We start from the raw sequence: 17,102 nt of genomic DNA, 5'->3' as shown, positions 1-17,102 counted from the left end.
ACCTATGACCAATGCTAGAGAAAACAGCATACATATAGGAATCTTCAACTTCTACTTAAGTACTCTTCCAATTTTTCTTAAAAACTTTTAACTTTAAATATGAAATAACTTTAAATTTTTATGCTATAGGAATTGTTTTGTTATTGATTCCATTGCAAAGACATATAAATTTCCTCACAGAGAGGGAAGCCAATTCTGTTTCATCTACCTTCTAGAGTTTGATCTTTCATATCAAAGTCCTTTTCCAAGATCCATTACTTGTGTATCATGAAAATGTTATTTTCCTTCCACCCCAAATAGCTATTGAAGAATAAACAAAATTCCACATTGAGTAACAGAAACTACTAGCAAAAGACTTGTTTTAAACCACTGAAAATACAAGAAGAAACTGAGCTTACAAAATATCAGAAATTAATTTTTTTAATTAATGATGCTATTAAAGAACTAATCCATATTATTTTTAAGGACTTAACTCTAGGCAGAAAATAATTTTTATCTAAGCATTTTTATCATGAAGTCCACTGATCTCAGTAGTGTTTCTGAATAAGCACTGGCTGCTTTATGAACTTTCATATTTACATAAAACATCTCAAAATCCTTCCTGTTAATACAGAGGATTATGTTGCCAAAAAGGTAAGGACACTGTAGTAAAACAATCTGACATTAAGAGAGCCCTTAGCTATTTAAATTGTAAGGCAGAAAAACACAGAGGAGTCCATGACCAATGCTAAAGAACACAGAGGAATCTTCAACATCTACTTAAAAGACTGCTAAGTAGTTTCAGACTCCAAAATGGTATAAACTCCAGCAGACAATTCACTGCAACTGGGATGTAAATATAATGACTTTTATTTTTATTTAGTTTTATCTAATATTTCTAATTTCCTTTTTGAGGGGGTATATTTGAAATAGTGTATATATAGTATATAAATAAAATGCATTTTTAAATAGTGCATCAGAAATGTATGTAACTGATAAAAGTTGGAATATGTACCCTCCAAATTTATGTTGAAGCTTAATCCCCAATATTTTGGAATGTAACTGTATTTGGAGATGAGGCCTTTTAAAACATGATTAAGTTAAAATGAGGTGGTAAGGATGAGTCCTAATCCAGTCTTACTGGTGTCCCTATAAAAAGAGAAAAATTGGACAAACAGACACACCAGGGGCAAGACTGCAGAGAAAAGGCCATGTAAGGGCACAGCAAGTTGGCTGCTACCTAAAAGGCAAGGTAAGAAGTCTTAAGAAAAAGGAAACCTAACCATGACATGGGCCTTGATCTTGGATTTTCTTGAAATGTAAGAAAATAAATTTATGTTTAAGCCATCCTGTCTGTGGTACTTATGGCATCCCTAGCAAACTAATATGACTGAAACATAAAGATACATTGAAAATGTATAAGATGCTATTATAGGGCTGGAGAGATAGCTCAGTTGGTAAAGTGCTTGCCTTGCAAGCACAGATCCCTGGGTTCGATCCCCAGCACCGCAAAAAAAAAGAAAAAAAAAAAAAAAAGATGCTATTATACAAGTTTTGAGACCGCTGATTCATTTCTTAAATTCTGATTTCCTCATCAGTGAACAAAAGGAATTTACAATCCAGGCCATAAAGAAACAAATGGTTATTTTTCTAATTTTTTTCTTCAATTATAATCAGATCTGTTTATTTAAAGGAAATTCATTTTTTACTTCCTATTTTTTTTTTAAATGGGATTCTATTATTTGGTTTCTAAAAATCTAAAGAATAATTACTGTTTTAATAACGTGCCATATTTTAATCTAGGTTTTGAAATATCCGAATTTGTTCTTTGGATGGGCTGGATTGTATTTCCCCCAAAATTAAACAGTCAATATTAATAGGCTCTCACTTGTAAAATATACTCTTTGGGAAAAGCTTAGGCATTAAAGACAAGAGTGATAAAGTTTACAACTTACATCTTTATTTATAAAAGCAGTTTCCCTTTTGAAAAGTTTTTGCCACCTGGAATCATGGGTTTCTTTAATTGGAAAGAGAAAAACTGAATACCATGAGTAGCATGGCATATCAAATAGAACCAAATCAAGATGTTGTCATATTAAGGGAATACTTAGTAAAAGCAGCTGTAAAAATAAAGGTGTTTTCAACAGGTGAACTTTTCCAGGCTTTGAACAAGGAATTTAACATACTAAGTAAATTCTAGAATTTCATCTGTCGTTTAAAAGAGCATTTGATTTTAAACATAAAGAAAACATGGCAGCTAAATAATTAATACAAAATTATAAATTTACTTCCATTATAAAAAAAATAAAATTACCAAAATTGTTCAAAAGTTTAAGGAAAACATTCGACCAATAACTCTTAAAATTAACTTCACTACTTTGTTTTTGCAACATTTTTCTCTAGTATAGTTTCTATGCATAGCTTGACACATGGCATCAATATTATGTAATATAAAATATTCCATATACATATGGAATTTCTAAGAAAAGCACATGAAATTATTTTAAATAAGTAAAAATATATCTGTTGGTCAGTAGCTTGAACAAAAGACACTGACTCATCTAGAATCATAAGGTGCTTTGATGCTATATTTAGCTGCTTTAAAAAATAACCTTATATCTCAAACATAAAAACTTGCAGAGAAAAATGTTTTCATGTAAAATAACAGAAAGTCCATTATTTTAATATAATGATTTAAACTCTTTCAATAATTATATTTTTAAAATCTTATTTTATTCCAAAGAAAATCACTTAAATTCACTGAAATCAAGAGAAAACAGAATATAATATAAATTAATTTTATTGGGTGAAAATGTCATAATTCATGGTGATTAAGAATAAAAATGCAGCATATAACAAAATAGGTATGTAATTGTTAAAATCCACCTGGATTTACAAAACATCTCGAAGTATTTTAGAATCTTTAAGAAAACTAACTTTTGAAGTAGCTATATGAAATATTCCATTTGATGCTATATTTAATCTCAAATCATTTTCATTTTTATGAAATGGAGTCAGCAGTTACCATGTTCTACAGTAAACATTGGTAGGATAAAAATTTTAAAAATGTATCTTTACTCAAATCAGATGAATATTAAAAATACAGAAAAAGTTTAGCTTTAAAAAATGAATATAAATGTTACAAAAGGAACAAAAATGTGAGCAATTTTTCTTATAAAATTAATTTCGAAATATACATGCTGTCTTCCTGTGATGCTTTTCCTCACATTTTAGCCACCTATCAAATTTAGATTGTTATGAATTTTATATCATAAAAAGTAGAATGCTTTTTTCTTATTTAGGTGCTAGGTAGGTCCGTGTACCAACTCCAAGAAACTGTGACCTGCTGACGTGGTAATAAGCATTCTGATTAAAAACTGATCTGATCAAAAAAGTTCAGTGACATTAAAAATGTGAATAAAATGTGATACTCCAAAGCAAAATTCTGAAAGTAAATAATTATATTAAACTGGCTTAGATATACTTATTTATGTTGTCATCACATACCAGGACATGTCTGTTGTCAGTACAGGTACCAAACCCAACAGTCTTAACTAGGTTGTATTAAAGTTATTCTGTTTGCATTACTTTCACCTTAATATAAAGAAAGAATACTTTACTGAAAATTCATATCTAACAGTTGTCTAAATGACAGAGAATCCTATGGGTGCAAGAGAAGTAAATTTTAAATTGAGAAATATTTTGCATTAATTTCTTTACAAAAGTATTTGAACTAACATTTCATTTTTTTTGCTTTAGCACCCAAGTTATTTGTTGTAAAATATAAGTCTCTGAACCTGCAGTAGTTTTTTTTTTTTTTTCAGTCTTTTTGCCTATAATTTCAAGGCATGAAAGAATTAGAATAACATAAAAGATTCACTATGGTTTCTGACAGTAGTCATAATAGGGACCACCTTGATCTCTGAAAGTGTCTTAACCTTTAAAACAGGGGTTTCTTGGAACTTTCAGTAATATAAAACATTTTTATTAATTAAATAATTAGGTTAATAAAAGTATTTTAATTCTCATTTATTGAAATTATCAAAGAAAACGAAAACAATAAAATTGAAAGATTTCCTTGAATAATGCTTTCAAATCACATAATTTGGTAGAATAAAGACTGAGTATCTGCTTTTTAAAAAGATTATTTTAAAATAAAGTCAAATTAGGATGTACACACTAAGAACAATGCTATTATAAAACTTAAGTCATATAAATATATCCTGTTTGTACAGTTCATGTTTGTCAAGTAAATTAACTCTATTTTCCACACACAAATAAAAAAAAAAAATCTGTAGAAAAGTGCACAATCAAGATAATAGCAATTAAACAAAAATTTTAGAAAAATATAAAAAGTTAAAAATTTAGTTTATAAATTCCCAGGAGTTTCCTTCCATGCCCATGTATCTTATAAAAAAATGTTTGCTATATAGAAATACGGAGTAGTAAACAATAAAGTACATAGAGTCCATTGGCTCTATTTCTGAAGACGTTTTCTTTCAGGAATTTGCCTATGAGTGGGGATATAAAAACCAAGGAGTCAACACTAACTCCTATTAACATGGTCCAAATGTTATTCATCCCATCAACTGGTCATTCTGTGTGAAGAATATGGAGAAGTTAATTATCAGATCAGGTCCTTGGCTATTAATTCCCTCACTAAAATCATTATGATTTTATTGCCCCAGTCATCAATGCTCAAAAGTTTTTCTTCTTCTGAGAAGGAGGTCCCAGTTCACCTTGCTGATATTAAGCGTGCCAATCCATATGATTTGGTTATGATATCACATCATGAGCATCACCATTAGGTCTCTGTCGCACAGTTAGGGGAGGCAGCGGCTTCCCATAGAAATCTACATAAAGAGGGGTAACCACGGACACAAAACAGTTATAATCATCAATTTTTGACACATTTCATTATTTTTCAACTAATACATTAAAAAAATAAGACTCACTGACTTGTCAAGTGAGGTGATAGTTGGGAAGATAGCAAAAAAAAAAAAAAAAAAAAAACAAAACAAAACCCAGAATATATGAAAAATAAAATAAATTCAAAATACAAAAACCAGGGTAAATTCTAATTGACTTAGTAAGAAACTACACCAAATAGTTACATTTATTATTATTATTATTTTTGTTTCCAATTACACATTCACATTAGAACAGAACAAATATAAAATATTCAAAATCTATAGAACCTGCTAGTAAGACCCTGGTAAGTTACTATCTGTATACATGCTCTTATCCAGTAGCTGTTATTTCTATGTAATTTAGGAGAATCAAATTGGACTCTTTTACTATATTCTTCAACTATATTCTTTAACTATATTCTTCAATATAGTTCAGTGACTTGGGGCATATTTTATACAAAAAAATTGTGCCCTTCATCATAAATTTCTATTTCTTAATTATAATAATTGGCTTATAAATTTAATGGCATATATAACTCTTCCATAAGTTCTTTCTGTCCTATTAAATTTTTTTTAGGAGCATAGGTGATAAAGATCACTACACACACACACACACAACACACACACAGGGAAATTTTTTTTTTTTTAAATCAAGTATAATTTCAGCAGGGTAGATTGGCACACACCTGTAATCCCAGCAGCTCAGGAGGCTGAGACAGGAGGATTGCAAGTTTGAGGTCAGCCTCAGCAACTTAATTAGGCCCTAAAAAACACTGAGACCCCATCTCAAAAAAAAAAAGGAGAGGGGCGTTGGGAGTGTGGCTCAGTGGTTAAGTGTTCCTGGGTTCAATCCCCACAATAATTTCAAAGCAAACATTAAATAGTAATCATGCTTTAACAGATCTTAATAAAATAGAATAACTTTGGTTATGAGTTAAAAGTATGGGTTTCAAGGCTGGGCAGACCTAAGTTCAAATACTGGTTCTGCCATTTACTAGTGATGTGATGTTCCTCATGCTGAAAAGTGGGATACTGTTGCCCATTTTAAAGGTTATTTGGGGGAATTAAAATTTCTTAAGCACATGGTAAGTACAGGGTATATACAGTTATCATTATAACCATAATTAAAATGATATCATAGATGCTCAATTATTAATCATCTGCTATAGCTCATCATGCACCTGTTGTCTACTTGCCATCAACCTTTTGTCAAAATACTTCCAGATATAAAGGCACAGAAATGTATCTAAGCTTGAGAAAAAGCAGCAGAGCAATTATGTAACTGGTACCTAGCAGGAGCTTAGATGAAAATATCCTGTTAAACCCCCAAAACTACTTAATATAAACTTTTCATATTAAAATTTAAAATTTATTACATCTGCTTGCTTCATAAAAGCAGAATTGATTATAATTTTTTTAAAACCAGGTTATGTATCCTTTGATTCAAAATTTATAGAAAAAATAAAGATATTTTTAAGTGTGTGAAGGTATAAAATATCTTCACACTGGGAAGCAAACATTTGACAAACGGAAAACTAAAAGTATTAGAATATAGTGGTCTTAAACTTAACTAATTTATCATAATTCTTTCCCAGAGTTCTGATTTATGTGAGGGGTGGGAGGGAGATCCTTCTCAGCCCATTTTCAATCTCTTTCTCCAGTTTTTCTTAATTGTAATGCTTACCCTGAACACCACCATCAATTCTTAGTCTCTGATTGGACATTCTTTTCCTGACAAACAGCAAACCATCATTCCCTCAATTGCATTCATTCAGAAACAATTATAGAGCATCTGTTATGTGCAAAGTACTGCTATTGTGTAGTGACAGCTGTGTGTGGGGGGAACTACCCACATATTCTCCCCCACTTCCCATGTCACATTTCTCCTAAACTCCATAATCTTACTTTATATTGGCCTTTAGACATTTCCACACAGATAAGCCTACATCTGTATATGTCTACCTTTCTATGTCTCTCTAAAACGGGTTCCCTTTCTCTTAATATATTTTCAGTTTTAGTCGTAACACCAACCTTATATCCCCTTGAGCCAAATTATACTCTATTTCTCTTGCCCTCACCCCACACCTTCATTCATCAAATATTACTTGCTATTATTATTAAAATATTCTTTGCATACATTTTTTCTTCATTTCAATACCCATTCCTTATTTATTACTTTGATTACTGTAACTGCCTCCTGAGATTCTTACCTCAGGTGTAGTGATGATTATCACTACTTGATACATTGTGATAATAATTGTTTTTGTACTCAGTACACTGTGACAAAAATTGTTTTCCTAAGTATCAAATCTAATATTACTTTTCCCATGCTAAAAATGAATATTTTCTCTTAAAAATTATAGCAAATCCAGACATCTCAACATAGAAGACCTTCATCATCTAGTCATAAGCCAGAATTCCACTTTGAATGTTCTTTGTAATTTACAATTTTCTCTTTTTTTACCTACTCTATGCATAAGTCTAAGGTCGAGTCACAAGCTATTTTCCAAATAAGGCATGTTTTTTCCTCCATCTCTAACTTAACATTTTGTTTCTTCTGCTTCTTTTTCTTCTCACTCAGACGACCCAGTACTAATGCCTAACTTCCGATGCATATGTGCACAGTAATTCTGAACCACAAAATATATTGCCATATACTAAGTATGGTGAAGTATTATTTTCTCTATTAGATGGTGATCTTCATAAGGCAGTATGTATGCATTATTCATTGGTCTTACAAACATGTTGGCTCGTGTCAAATACAAAATAGGTTTTTGTTGAATGATGAATTCAGTATGGGAAAAAATATCTGTCTTATGAGAATTATTCATATATAGATATTATGTATATAAACACTAATATTACCCAGTTTTTCTAACATCATTAATATTTAAACTGATAATCTATTCTAATGTACATAAAGTTATATGATAGCAGCAATTAACCTGTCATAATCAATAAAAATATCATGATATTAAAATTAGTAAACCAGGCATGCGTGATTCCAGAAAATACATCGGTAATTTTTGAATAGTCTAAAACAACTTTCTGTCTTTAGAAGTGTAACAATAAATCTTCCAATTTTTACTGTTAAGAAATATTTCATTACTGAACTACATAGTGTTCTGAAAAAGAAGGCAAATCGCACACTTACATTTATATATTTTGAATAAAATATTTAATATGTTTTAATATAATGTCAAATTATATGGTAATGCTTTTCTGACAACTGAACTTCTAATGTCTTTTCTGGTAAGTTCTCTCCTTATGAAACAGTTTTATAGTAGGTTAACACAGAATTATCAAAAAGGGAACTGGATATTCTGACTGAACAAATTTAGAAAGCTACGATTATGTATAATTATTCTTTTGTATTCTAGAAATATCTTATTGAAAAAAATCTAGCTAATGGTCTGCAACTTCCTCTCCCTATGTTCTCTACTATCCCCAACTGGTCCTTTCTCTAGTTTTTGCTTCCAGCAATTCTAATACCATTAGTATTAGGTTAATGTTAATCTCATTAAAGAAAGTTATTCTTTCCAATAAAGCCTTTGGTAACTTTCCATTGATTTGATTTCTGATTTTATAGACTGTATTGATCTTTACTCAGTTTTAATATTAAGCAGCTGGGTGTCTTATTCAGAAAATAAAAAAAAAATTATATGGCATTATCACAGAGCTTTTTTTTTTTAAACACCATAAAATCTAACTGTAATGTGTCAAATTAAAATGGTTTTAAAATATTTTTCTTTTCATAACTATTGGCATAAGTATCATGAATAAACAAAATATCTCTGTATTCCAAGGCAAACAAAACCAAATTATATAGATGGAGAATGCATTTAAAATTTTTTAAAAAGTTTTAAAAAAAGGAAAAGCATAATGAAAAAGGATGGCAGTGTATTTGAAAGGTTTCCAAAAATAAAATATTAAGCTTGTTGAAATTATGAGGTAAAGAAAAGTGAATGCAATAAGAACAGATGATATCTGAAAACTGATCCTCGTGCATTACCATTATGACGTGTTTCACCAAGAGGCTCAAGTTTTGGAAGTCTAGTGACTTTGGGGGTTCCCCAGCCAACTAAAGAAAAAGAAACACATTTAAAAACACTGTTAAACAAATGTCTTTTGGGTTCTGTTGAGAGGATTTCTCCTTCCACAGGAAATGTAAATAGCATTCAATGTTGATTCAAATGTACTAAATGACACAACACTGAATATATATAAACCCATTTTAAATGGCTTCTATTTCAAAATGTAACTCTAGTCTGCTACCATCTGCTTTAAGTTTTTATTCACCTTAAAAACATAAACCTCTTCACTAACTTAAGTAAGCTTTAGACTACTGTCTGAACCCCTAAGAGAGGCTAAAAGAAATGTTTTCTTGTTAAGTTGAATACTAAAAATGAGTTTTTTAAAAAAAATTCTTACAGGAAATGTTACCATATGAAGTCTTGAGGCACGACTGCAAGGACACTGCAAACATTTAGTCAGTCATCAGGTATTTATTGAGCACATATAGCAGATAAGGTACTATGTTTAGTACTAAAAAGTTACTATTGTTGTGCAGTTATGTCCCAGTGCTTCTTTACATGCGTGACATAAATTAATCTTGTGCATATGTTGGATTCAAACTGGGAAAGCTTATACATCTAGGTAACTTTCAGGTGAAAGGTCCAATTTTTTGAAGGTTCACATTAAACTTAAATTCCTCTTAGCAATCGGATAACTGATATTTCAAATACAGCTTGAATACATTCAAGAAATTATTGAGTATGATTTTCTTAATAGTTTTTTACCTTTTTTTAATGAAAATTAATAACTTACGTTGACAGATTCTGCACCAAGAGTAGAGTCCTTTCTCAAAAATTCACAAAATAATGAAAAACAAATAAAAACTATATGATTTCTTTTCCTTTCTATCCTTCCCCCACCCCCTCTCCATTGTTTAAAGCAGTATTTCTAAATTCAGCATCAGTATCAATTTACTCACCAGGAGGTGGAGGTGGAGGTGGTGTTGGACTCTTAGGAGCAGCATCATCAGTATTAACTGGTTCTACCCGGTGACTCCTTTTCATTCTCAGTTTCTTAGTTTTCTTTTTACTGTTATCTATAATAATATATTGGGAAAAAGTAAACCTCTATAACAGAAAACAATGAATAAATGGAGAATATTGATATTATAATAGAAACCTTATATTCAACTTTAGAAATTGTTATAACAAAATATTACACCTAAAGAAGGTATGCCCAGTATCAATGTATGTAACCAAAATCACTTAGTAGACCTGGCAGAATTAAATTTCTGTTCATTCTACAATAAACAAACAAAAATTACAGACAAACACATAAAAGCACCTTAAGGATATGATATATTAATGCTTAAATTTTAAAAATGTAAAACCAGAGTGGCATAGTACTTAAAAATTCAGAATATCAAAGTTACTGAAATTAAATAATTCCTAACTGCTAAATTATACACACGTTTTATAAAATGGGAATTATCTTAACATGAGAAATAGCCAAAATCTATAAAGTTACAAAAGAGTAAAAAAAGAACATCATATTTAAAAGGAAACGTTTTATAAATAAGTTAGTGTCATTTGAGATGTTTCACTCCAGATAGAAACAAAGTTATCCTTTTACTATTAAAGTTATAGGCTTAACAGGTGGGAAAATGGAATGAGAGCTCTAAAACCATTTGATATTTTAGGATGGGCAGTACTTCAGGTGATGAAACAGGATAGAATGTGAAACATGATTTGGACTGGGGTGGTCTCAACCCAGCCACTAGTAGGACACATGACGTTATTTAACCTGTCCAGGTCCCCGGTTTCCCACTTACATAATGGAAATAATGCCCCAGGATCACTATAATAAATAACATAGTGCTGTGTTAAATCAAATAATTAACCTGGAGTCATACTTTTAAAGAACAAAATTTAAGTTGTTATTATGGTTATGATTTATGATTTCAGATCTCCCTAAACTATAAAGTCATTTACTAAATCACTTTTCTTCAATATTTTCTGAGGTGCTGGGGATTCAAACCCGGGACCGTGCACACTCAAGGCAAGCGCTCTGTGAGCTGAGCTATTTGCCCACTACTTTTCTTCAATGTTATCAGTATTAGAGTTCTCTTAAAAAACTGAGATCACTGTAATAAGTCTACCTTCATTTAATACTCTGCTGATAAGAGTTATATGGGTATGAATATGGCTGCCCTAACCTCCCAACTGACAACAGAAAAGTACAACCTCAAATCTAACATTGTTCTACTGATTGCTTGCATCCTATAGAAATAGCCAGACTATAAAGAAAATTATGTTCATTGTATCATTACAAGGCTTAAGAAACAAAACAGAAAAGCCTTAAAAAAGTTAAATTCCATGGATTTCTGGGAATTGTACTGTATTATAAACTTATAAAATTAAAATTGAAGACTGAATTTCTGCTGAATTCATTTTATGTTATTAAGGATCACATTTTAAACTCGGCATTAAAAAAAACATGTCAGAGGAAGAAAAAAGTGGTTAATGATTAACTAAATACCTGGAAAAAAAATCATACTACTGCATTTGGAAACAAAAGTGCACTACATTTTCTTGTAAAAATAAATATGGTACATGAAATAAAGTATAAATAAGCTATATAAATGTATGAAAATTACTTGACATAACTAGATATACCTGATTCTGATGCTCGATGGTCTGTCTCATCTTCATTCTCCAACTGCTGTGTTAATGCCTCCTTATAATTTTCTACTATTTCAAGTTCATTGTGTTTTTGGCTGCTGTCACCAATCTGGTTCTCTGTCTCTATTTGCTCAGGCTCAATTTTATGTTGCAGCAGGCAACCATCACTGTCTGTCTCCATCATTTGCTTCTTCTTCTCTTTTTCAAGTTTTTTTTCATTCTAACAAAAATGAAGTATATTATCGTTATTATAAGGGTTCTATTCTACCTTAAGACAATTTTAAGGATGAAGTTGATTAAGAGTATTTTGTAATTTCAGCAGCACTGTGATATTTTCATCATAATTATTTATTGAATATATTATGAAAACATAACTACTAAATAATTAATAAAACAAGAATAAAGAAAGAAAATATTACCTATGATTTCACAATCTACAGATACCACTATTTAGTGTATAATCATTAAGAGGTTTCCTATGGCTATTCCCACACATACAGACATTCACCACCCACAAACATGTAAGTATGTAACTATCTCTCTATATATACCTATTTATTTGTTGTTTAAACAAAAAAAGAATTGTTTTATTTAAGAATATTTCTATAGAAAGGAAACTAATAGAGAAGAGGAAGGAGACTAGAAGAAGGGAGAAAGCAGGATGAATGGGAAAGGGAGATACTGGGGAATGAAATTGACCAAATTACGGGCATGTACAAATATTCACAATGAATACACTGCTATGTGTGATGATAATGCACCAATAAAAATTAATTTAAAAGTCTTTCAATGTCAATCAAGTGCTTAGAATAGTGCCTCATATTATAAATGCTATGTGTTAGCTACTATTATTTTCATCAATTACATTAATATTTAAAATGGTTGTATTGAATAAATTGTTATGTAACTTACATTAAATAACCATTATGATATGTTATGAGTAACATATGATAAATTTATTTTTCCAATTCCATTTCAATGAACACAGAAAGTATTTCTAAGTGTCATTATTATAAGTAAACTGTCCTGAAATTACTAACAGAACTGCTGGATCAAAGGGACTGCTGAGTCAGTGGGTCTGTACAATTTACAATGTGACATATAATCACAAACTTCCTTTCTGAAAAACTGAATCAATTTATACCTGAGGCAAAGGAATAGGAGAGTATTTCTCTAAATCATTTTAAGTACTGTATATCATTATCAACCTTTTGTATCTCTGAAAAACTAATAGCTATTTTAACATTTTATTTTGATTTAATTAAGTTTGGTTTGATTTAATTTTAAAATTTTCATTACTAAGCAAGATGAACTATTAAATACCCTTATTGCCCCCCCCCCCCCCCACTTTAGGGAACTGCCTCTGGTAACCCAATACCCATTTTTTATTATTTTCATAGTATTTTATAAGAAGTCCTTTTTTCCTGCCCTTGTCTTATCTGTCACTAGGACTAATCACATAGTTGCACAGGACTATATGTCCTATCTGCCATAATTTTCATTAGGGTTGTTTGTTTTCATTTTATGCCTTTTAACTTTGTATAACAACTCTTATGAAATTGAATATAAGAGCTATCCATTTTTACACTTTATGGACCTGTGGCTTGATTGTCTTCCTTTGAAAGTTTTTTATCGGCCAAGTATTTACCAATACTTAATCATATTATTAATGTTACTTTAAAAATATACATTTAAGTTTTTTTTTTCTTTCTTTCTTTTTGCAGTGCTGGGGATTGGGTAAGCACTCTACAACTGAGCTATATCCCCAGCCCTACATTTAAGTTTTTGATATTTCTGGAATTTAATATGGTACACAGTGTTAAATAATTTCAGGTTTTTTCTAAATGACTGCTCAACTGTTCCAATATTCTCTCAGATTTGAAGTGTTACCATTTATCTTAGACTAAACGCTTATATACAATTAGGTTCATTACTATTTGTTGTACTGATTTGTCTATTCTGGAACCGAAACTTTACAATACCTCACTGTTTATTAACTGGTAAAATCAAAAGTGCTTCTGACAATGCAAATCTACTAAGGAAAAATAAATAAATGTACATGGTAAAAAGGAGATTATAAGTACTTTGTTTTCATTATTTCACTGAACATCTTGAAATTATCCTAACTTAAAAACAGAATAACTGTACTTTCCCTATATCACTAATAAATTTATAGACTTGTTATATATATGTGGTATTTTATGCAATACACTTGTATTATGTAATACTGGTGTTTTCACAGTAAAGATAATTTTAAAAATATAAGGCTGAGAGAAGTACTAGAGCCTTCTAAGTAATTTTTGCCCATGGTAGTATTAAATAATTGGTCTTTAAAAGGTAGGTTTTACTACAGAGTAAGTTACTGTTTCAAAGTGAAATGTAAATCTTGATTTCCTTCTTCTATACATATATATAATCTTTTTTTTTTTTTTTTTTTTTTTTTGGTACTAGGAATTGAACCCAGGGTTGCTTAACCACTGAGTCATATCCTCAGCCCTTTGTACTTTTAATTTTGAGATAGGGTCTTTCTAAGTTGCTTAGGGTCTCACTCACTATGTTGCTGAGATTGGTCTCAAACTTACGATCCTCCTACCTCAGCCTCCTGAGCTGCTGGGATTACAGGCATGCACCACCACAGCTGGCTCTCTATCAATATTTTTAAAATAACATAAAACAAAACTTGACAAACACAATATTTGATAGAATGGAGACAAAACAATACTTCATGCTCTTAATATACCTTTACTAAGAATAACACATTTAGGGTAAATGCAATAGGGTTAATAAAAGATTTAACTAACTGTCAGATATCAACTTAATCCATGAATTCCCAAGTTTTCAATTCTACATAGGAGGATGGGACAAGGTAAGTTAAAACCAAATATCTCATGTTACCTATTATTTTATAAAATAAAGCAATACCAAAACTATCCATTCGTCTTACCTGTGGAGCTGCCTCCCTCCTCAGCAGCAGCTCCAAGGAGAAAACAATCATCCACCTCTCCAGATGAGCACCTGTGTGGAAGGAGGCAGTGACAGGGGAAGAAGAATGTGGAACACATTGGCAGGATCAGCAGTCCTGCTTCCACAGTAAGCTCTGAATTAATGGAATTAGGAAAACACTGCCTAGGAGGAGGTGGCTGCTGAGAATGAATACAGGGGAGCCACGGTAAACTCTGGACCCCAGCAGAAGATGAAAACAAAGACACTGACACACACACACACACACACACACACACCCCACCTTAACTTCTTAATAATTAAAATCTACAAATTAATGTTTGAAAAACTTGTGATAATGAAAATTAAAATAAATGGTATTCAGACACAGGAGAATTTGTTGCAGTTTTGAATATTCTTATTTTCCTGGCAAAACAAAATTGATTATTAGTCTAACACATTATGAACATCTAAATATTATCATAGATGGAAACTGGGAAAAAGACAAATATTAATAAGAATAAATATATCGCTACTATATGAAATAAATGACAAAAATAAATTTATCAAAAATAGTAACATTAATAAAATTGCTGTATTCAAACTTCATTTTCATTCTCATTTAATTTTATAATCATATACTTCCCTTTCTATGCTACATCAAAAGTAATTATTTTGGGGGAGAGGGGGTATTGGATTGAATCCAGAAGTGCTCAACCACTGAGCCACATCTCCAGTTCTTTTTACTTACTATTTTGACACAGGGTCTCACTAAATTGTTTAGGGCCTCGCTAAGTTGTTAAGGACAGTCTCGAACTTGCAATCCTCCTGCCTTGGACTCCTGAGTCAGGGGGATTACAGGCATGCATTACCACACCTGATTTCAAAAAGTAATTTTTTAAATTTTTAAATTTTTTTGGATGCATGCTAGGCAGACACTGTACCACTGAGCTACATCCCCAGTCTCTAAAAGTAAAATCTGAAGAGAAATAAAAAGCAGTAAAGCTTCTATTTGCCTCTCACCTTTAATTTTGTTACAAATAATTTTTTCTGGAGAAATTCTTCTATCTCCTTGCATCCTGTCCCAACTTCAAATTTATAATTTAAGATATAAAAATTAACATTTGCCACCACTCATACCTCAATGATTACAGATGCTATTGGCTGGAAAGGATTAACAGTAACTGGTTCTGGGTCCAACTCAGCCAGACCATTGGTTTCATCAGATTGCTCTCGTTCTCTTTGTTCTCTATTATTTGAGGGGAAAAAAAATTAAAATTCATTTTGAAAAAGCGCTGAACCATGTTTAAGAAACCTATTTGAGATAGGTTTAAGATTATTAAAACTTAGTAATTTAAAACATCTAGTTTTGGCTTTTAATTACTAAAAACATTTAAAAATTCCTCATGCGGGTAATAGGCCTCTATCCTCACGTAAAAGTTTGTCACTTGAATTTTAGAAGAAATTCCAACAAAAATGACATTTGTATGACTGACTTCTTAATGCTAAAGTGAAATTTAATTATTTTTCCACATGCCAAGGGTGTTTATTTGTCAATTCATTAATTATTCTCTTAAAATAACTACTGTCATTTTTATTGGTCGATAGGTTAAGTCTTTGTTAACCTTTTTCTTAAGAGCTATGTCTTCCGTAAAACTACTGGGAAAACATTAACACAATCTATGTTTTTATTTATGCACAAACATGTTTCTTATAAGACAAACATTAAAAAGTAGGACATCCATAGGTTAATTCTACAGAAGTAAATGACAAAATTTAAAATAATAAATTTTGTCAAGTTGTATATCACATTTGAATAACTAGAAAACAACTATTGCTTTGCATGATAGTATGAGGCTATAAAAATAAGTTGTCCTTCAATAATCTAATTAAATAATTTCATACAGGTACCAATGAAACATTTACTATCTCTGGAATTTATCATTAATGTTGCCCAATACTTGAAGAGTAATAAGTTGCTAAAAGAAGCAGCCAAAGGCAGAGAAGTTAGTATTATGAATCTTCAACCAGATAATCAGTATAGTATGGCAAATGGAACATTCATTACTAGGAAATTTATCAACTGTGTTATATTATGGAAATACACATCTTTCATTCTGAATCTAGGAAGTCAAGATTTGGAAATTTATAATGTACTTCTCTTGTGACCTTGGATTGGCTCTTTGAGCCTCAGTTTTCCCACCAATGTGGACAAAAATACCTCATAAGGATGTTATAAGGATTAGATAAATTAATGCATGTGAGAATATTCTGCAAATGAACACACTTATAGGACAGTCACTGTTATTAATGTTATTGATTTACTAGTAACAATTTCAGGTATATAGTATCTCTCTATCAATACATAGCATATTTTTCAGGAACATTAGAAATCACAATCTGAACCAATTAGACTGAATTTAGTAATATAAAAAGTAAAAAGGATTGTTTTATTCACTCCTCTCTAAAGGCCAGTTTACTTTTGATTATGAAGTCTCAGCTCAACAGTAGCAGTCTAAGACCACAACAGGCATGGCGATAGAAAAAGGAGGAAAGGAGAACGAGTATCAGAAATGCC

General features: G+C 30.9%; 1 protein-coding gene across 1 annotated transcript in view; it reads right to left on the bottom strand.

Annotated features, from left to right (window-relative positions):
* Nucleotides 1–1,917: 1,917 nt before the first annotated feature.
* Nucleotides 1,918–17,102, bottom strand: part of ARL13B (ARF like GTPase 13B) — a 96,182-nt gene continuing 80,997 nt past the window's right edge. Inside the window, 5 exon segments of the mRNA XM_079155925.1 lie at nucleotides 1,918–4,832; nucleotides 8,902–8,970; nucleotides 9,883–9,999; nucleotides 11,579–11,804; nucleotides 15,665–15,773. Of these exon segments, the coding sequence (XP_079012051.1) occupies nucleotides 4,756–4,832; nucleotides 8,902–8,970; nucleotides 9,883–9,999; nucleotides 11,579–11,804; nucleotides 15,665–15,773 (598 nt within the window). The 3' untranslated portion in view covers nucleotides 1,918–4,755.

The sequence above is a fragment of the Sciurus vulgaris genome (genome assembly GCF_902686455.1).
Source record: "Sciurus vulgaris genome assembly, chromosome: 10".
Taxonomy (NCBI): domain Eukaryota; kingdom Metazoa; phylum Chordata; class Mammalia; order Rodentia; family Sciuridae; genus Sciurus; species Sciurus vulgaris.
This window is presented reverse-complemented; position numbering and strand designations above follow the sequence as displayed.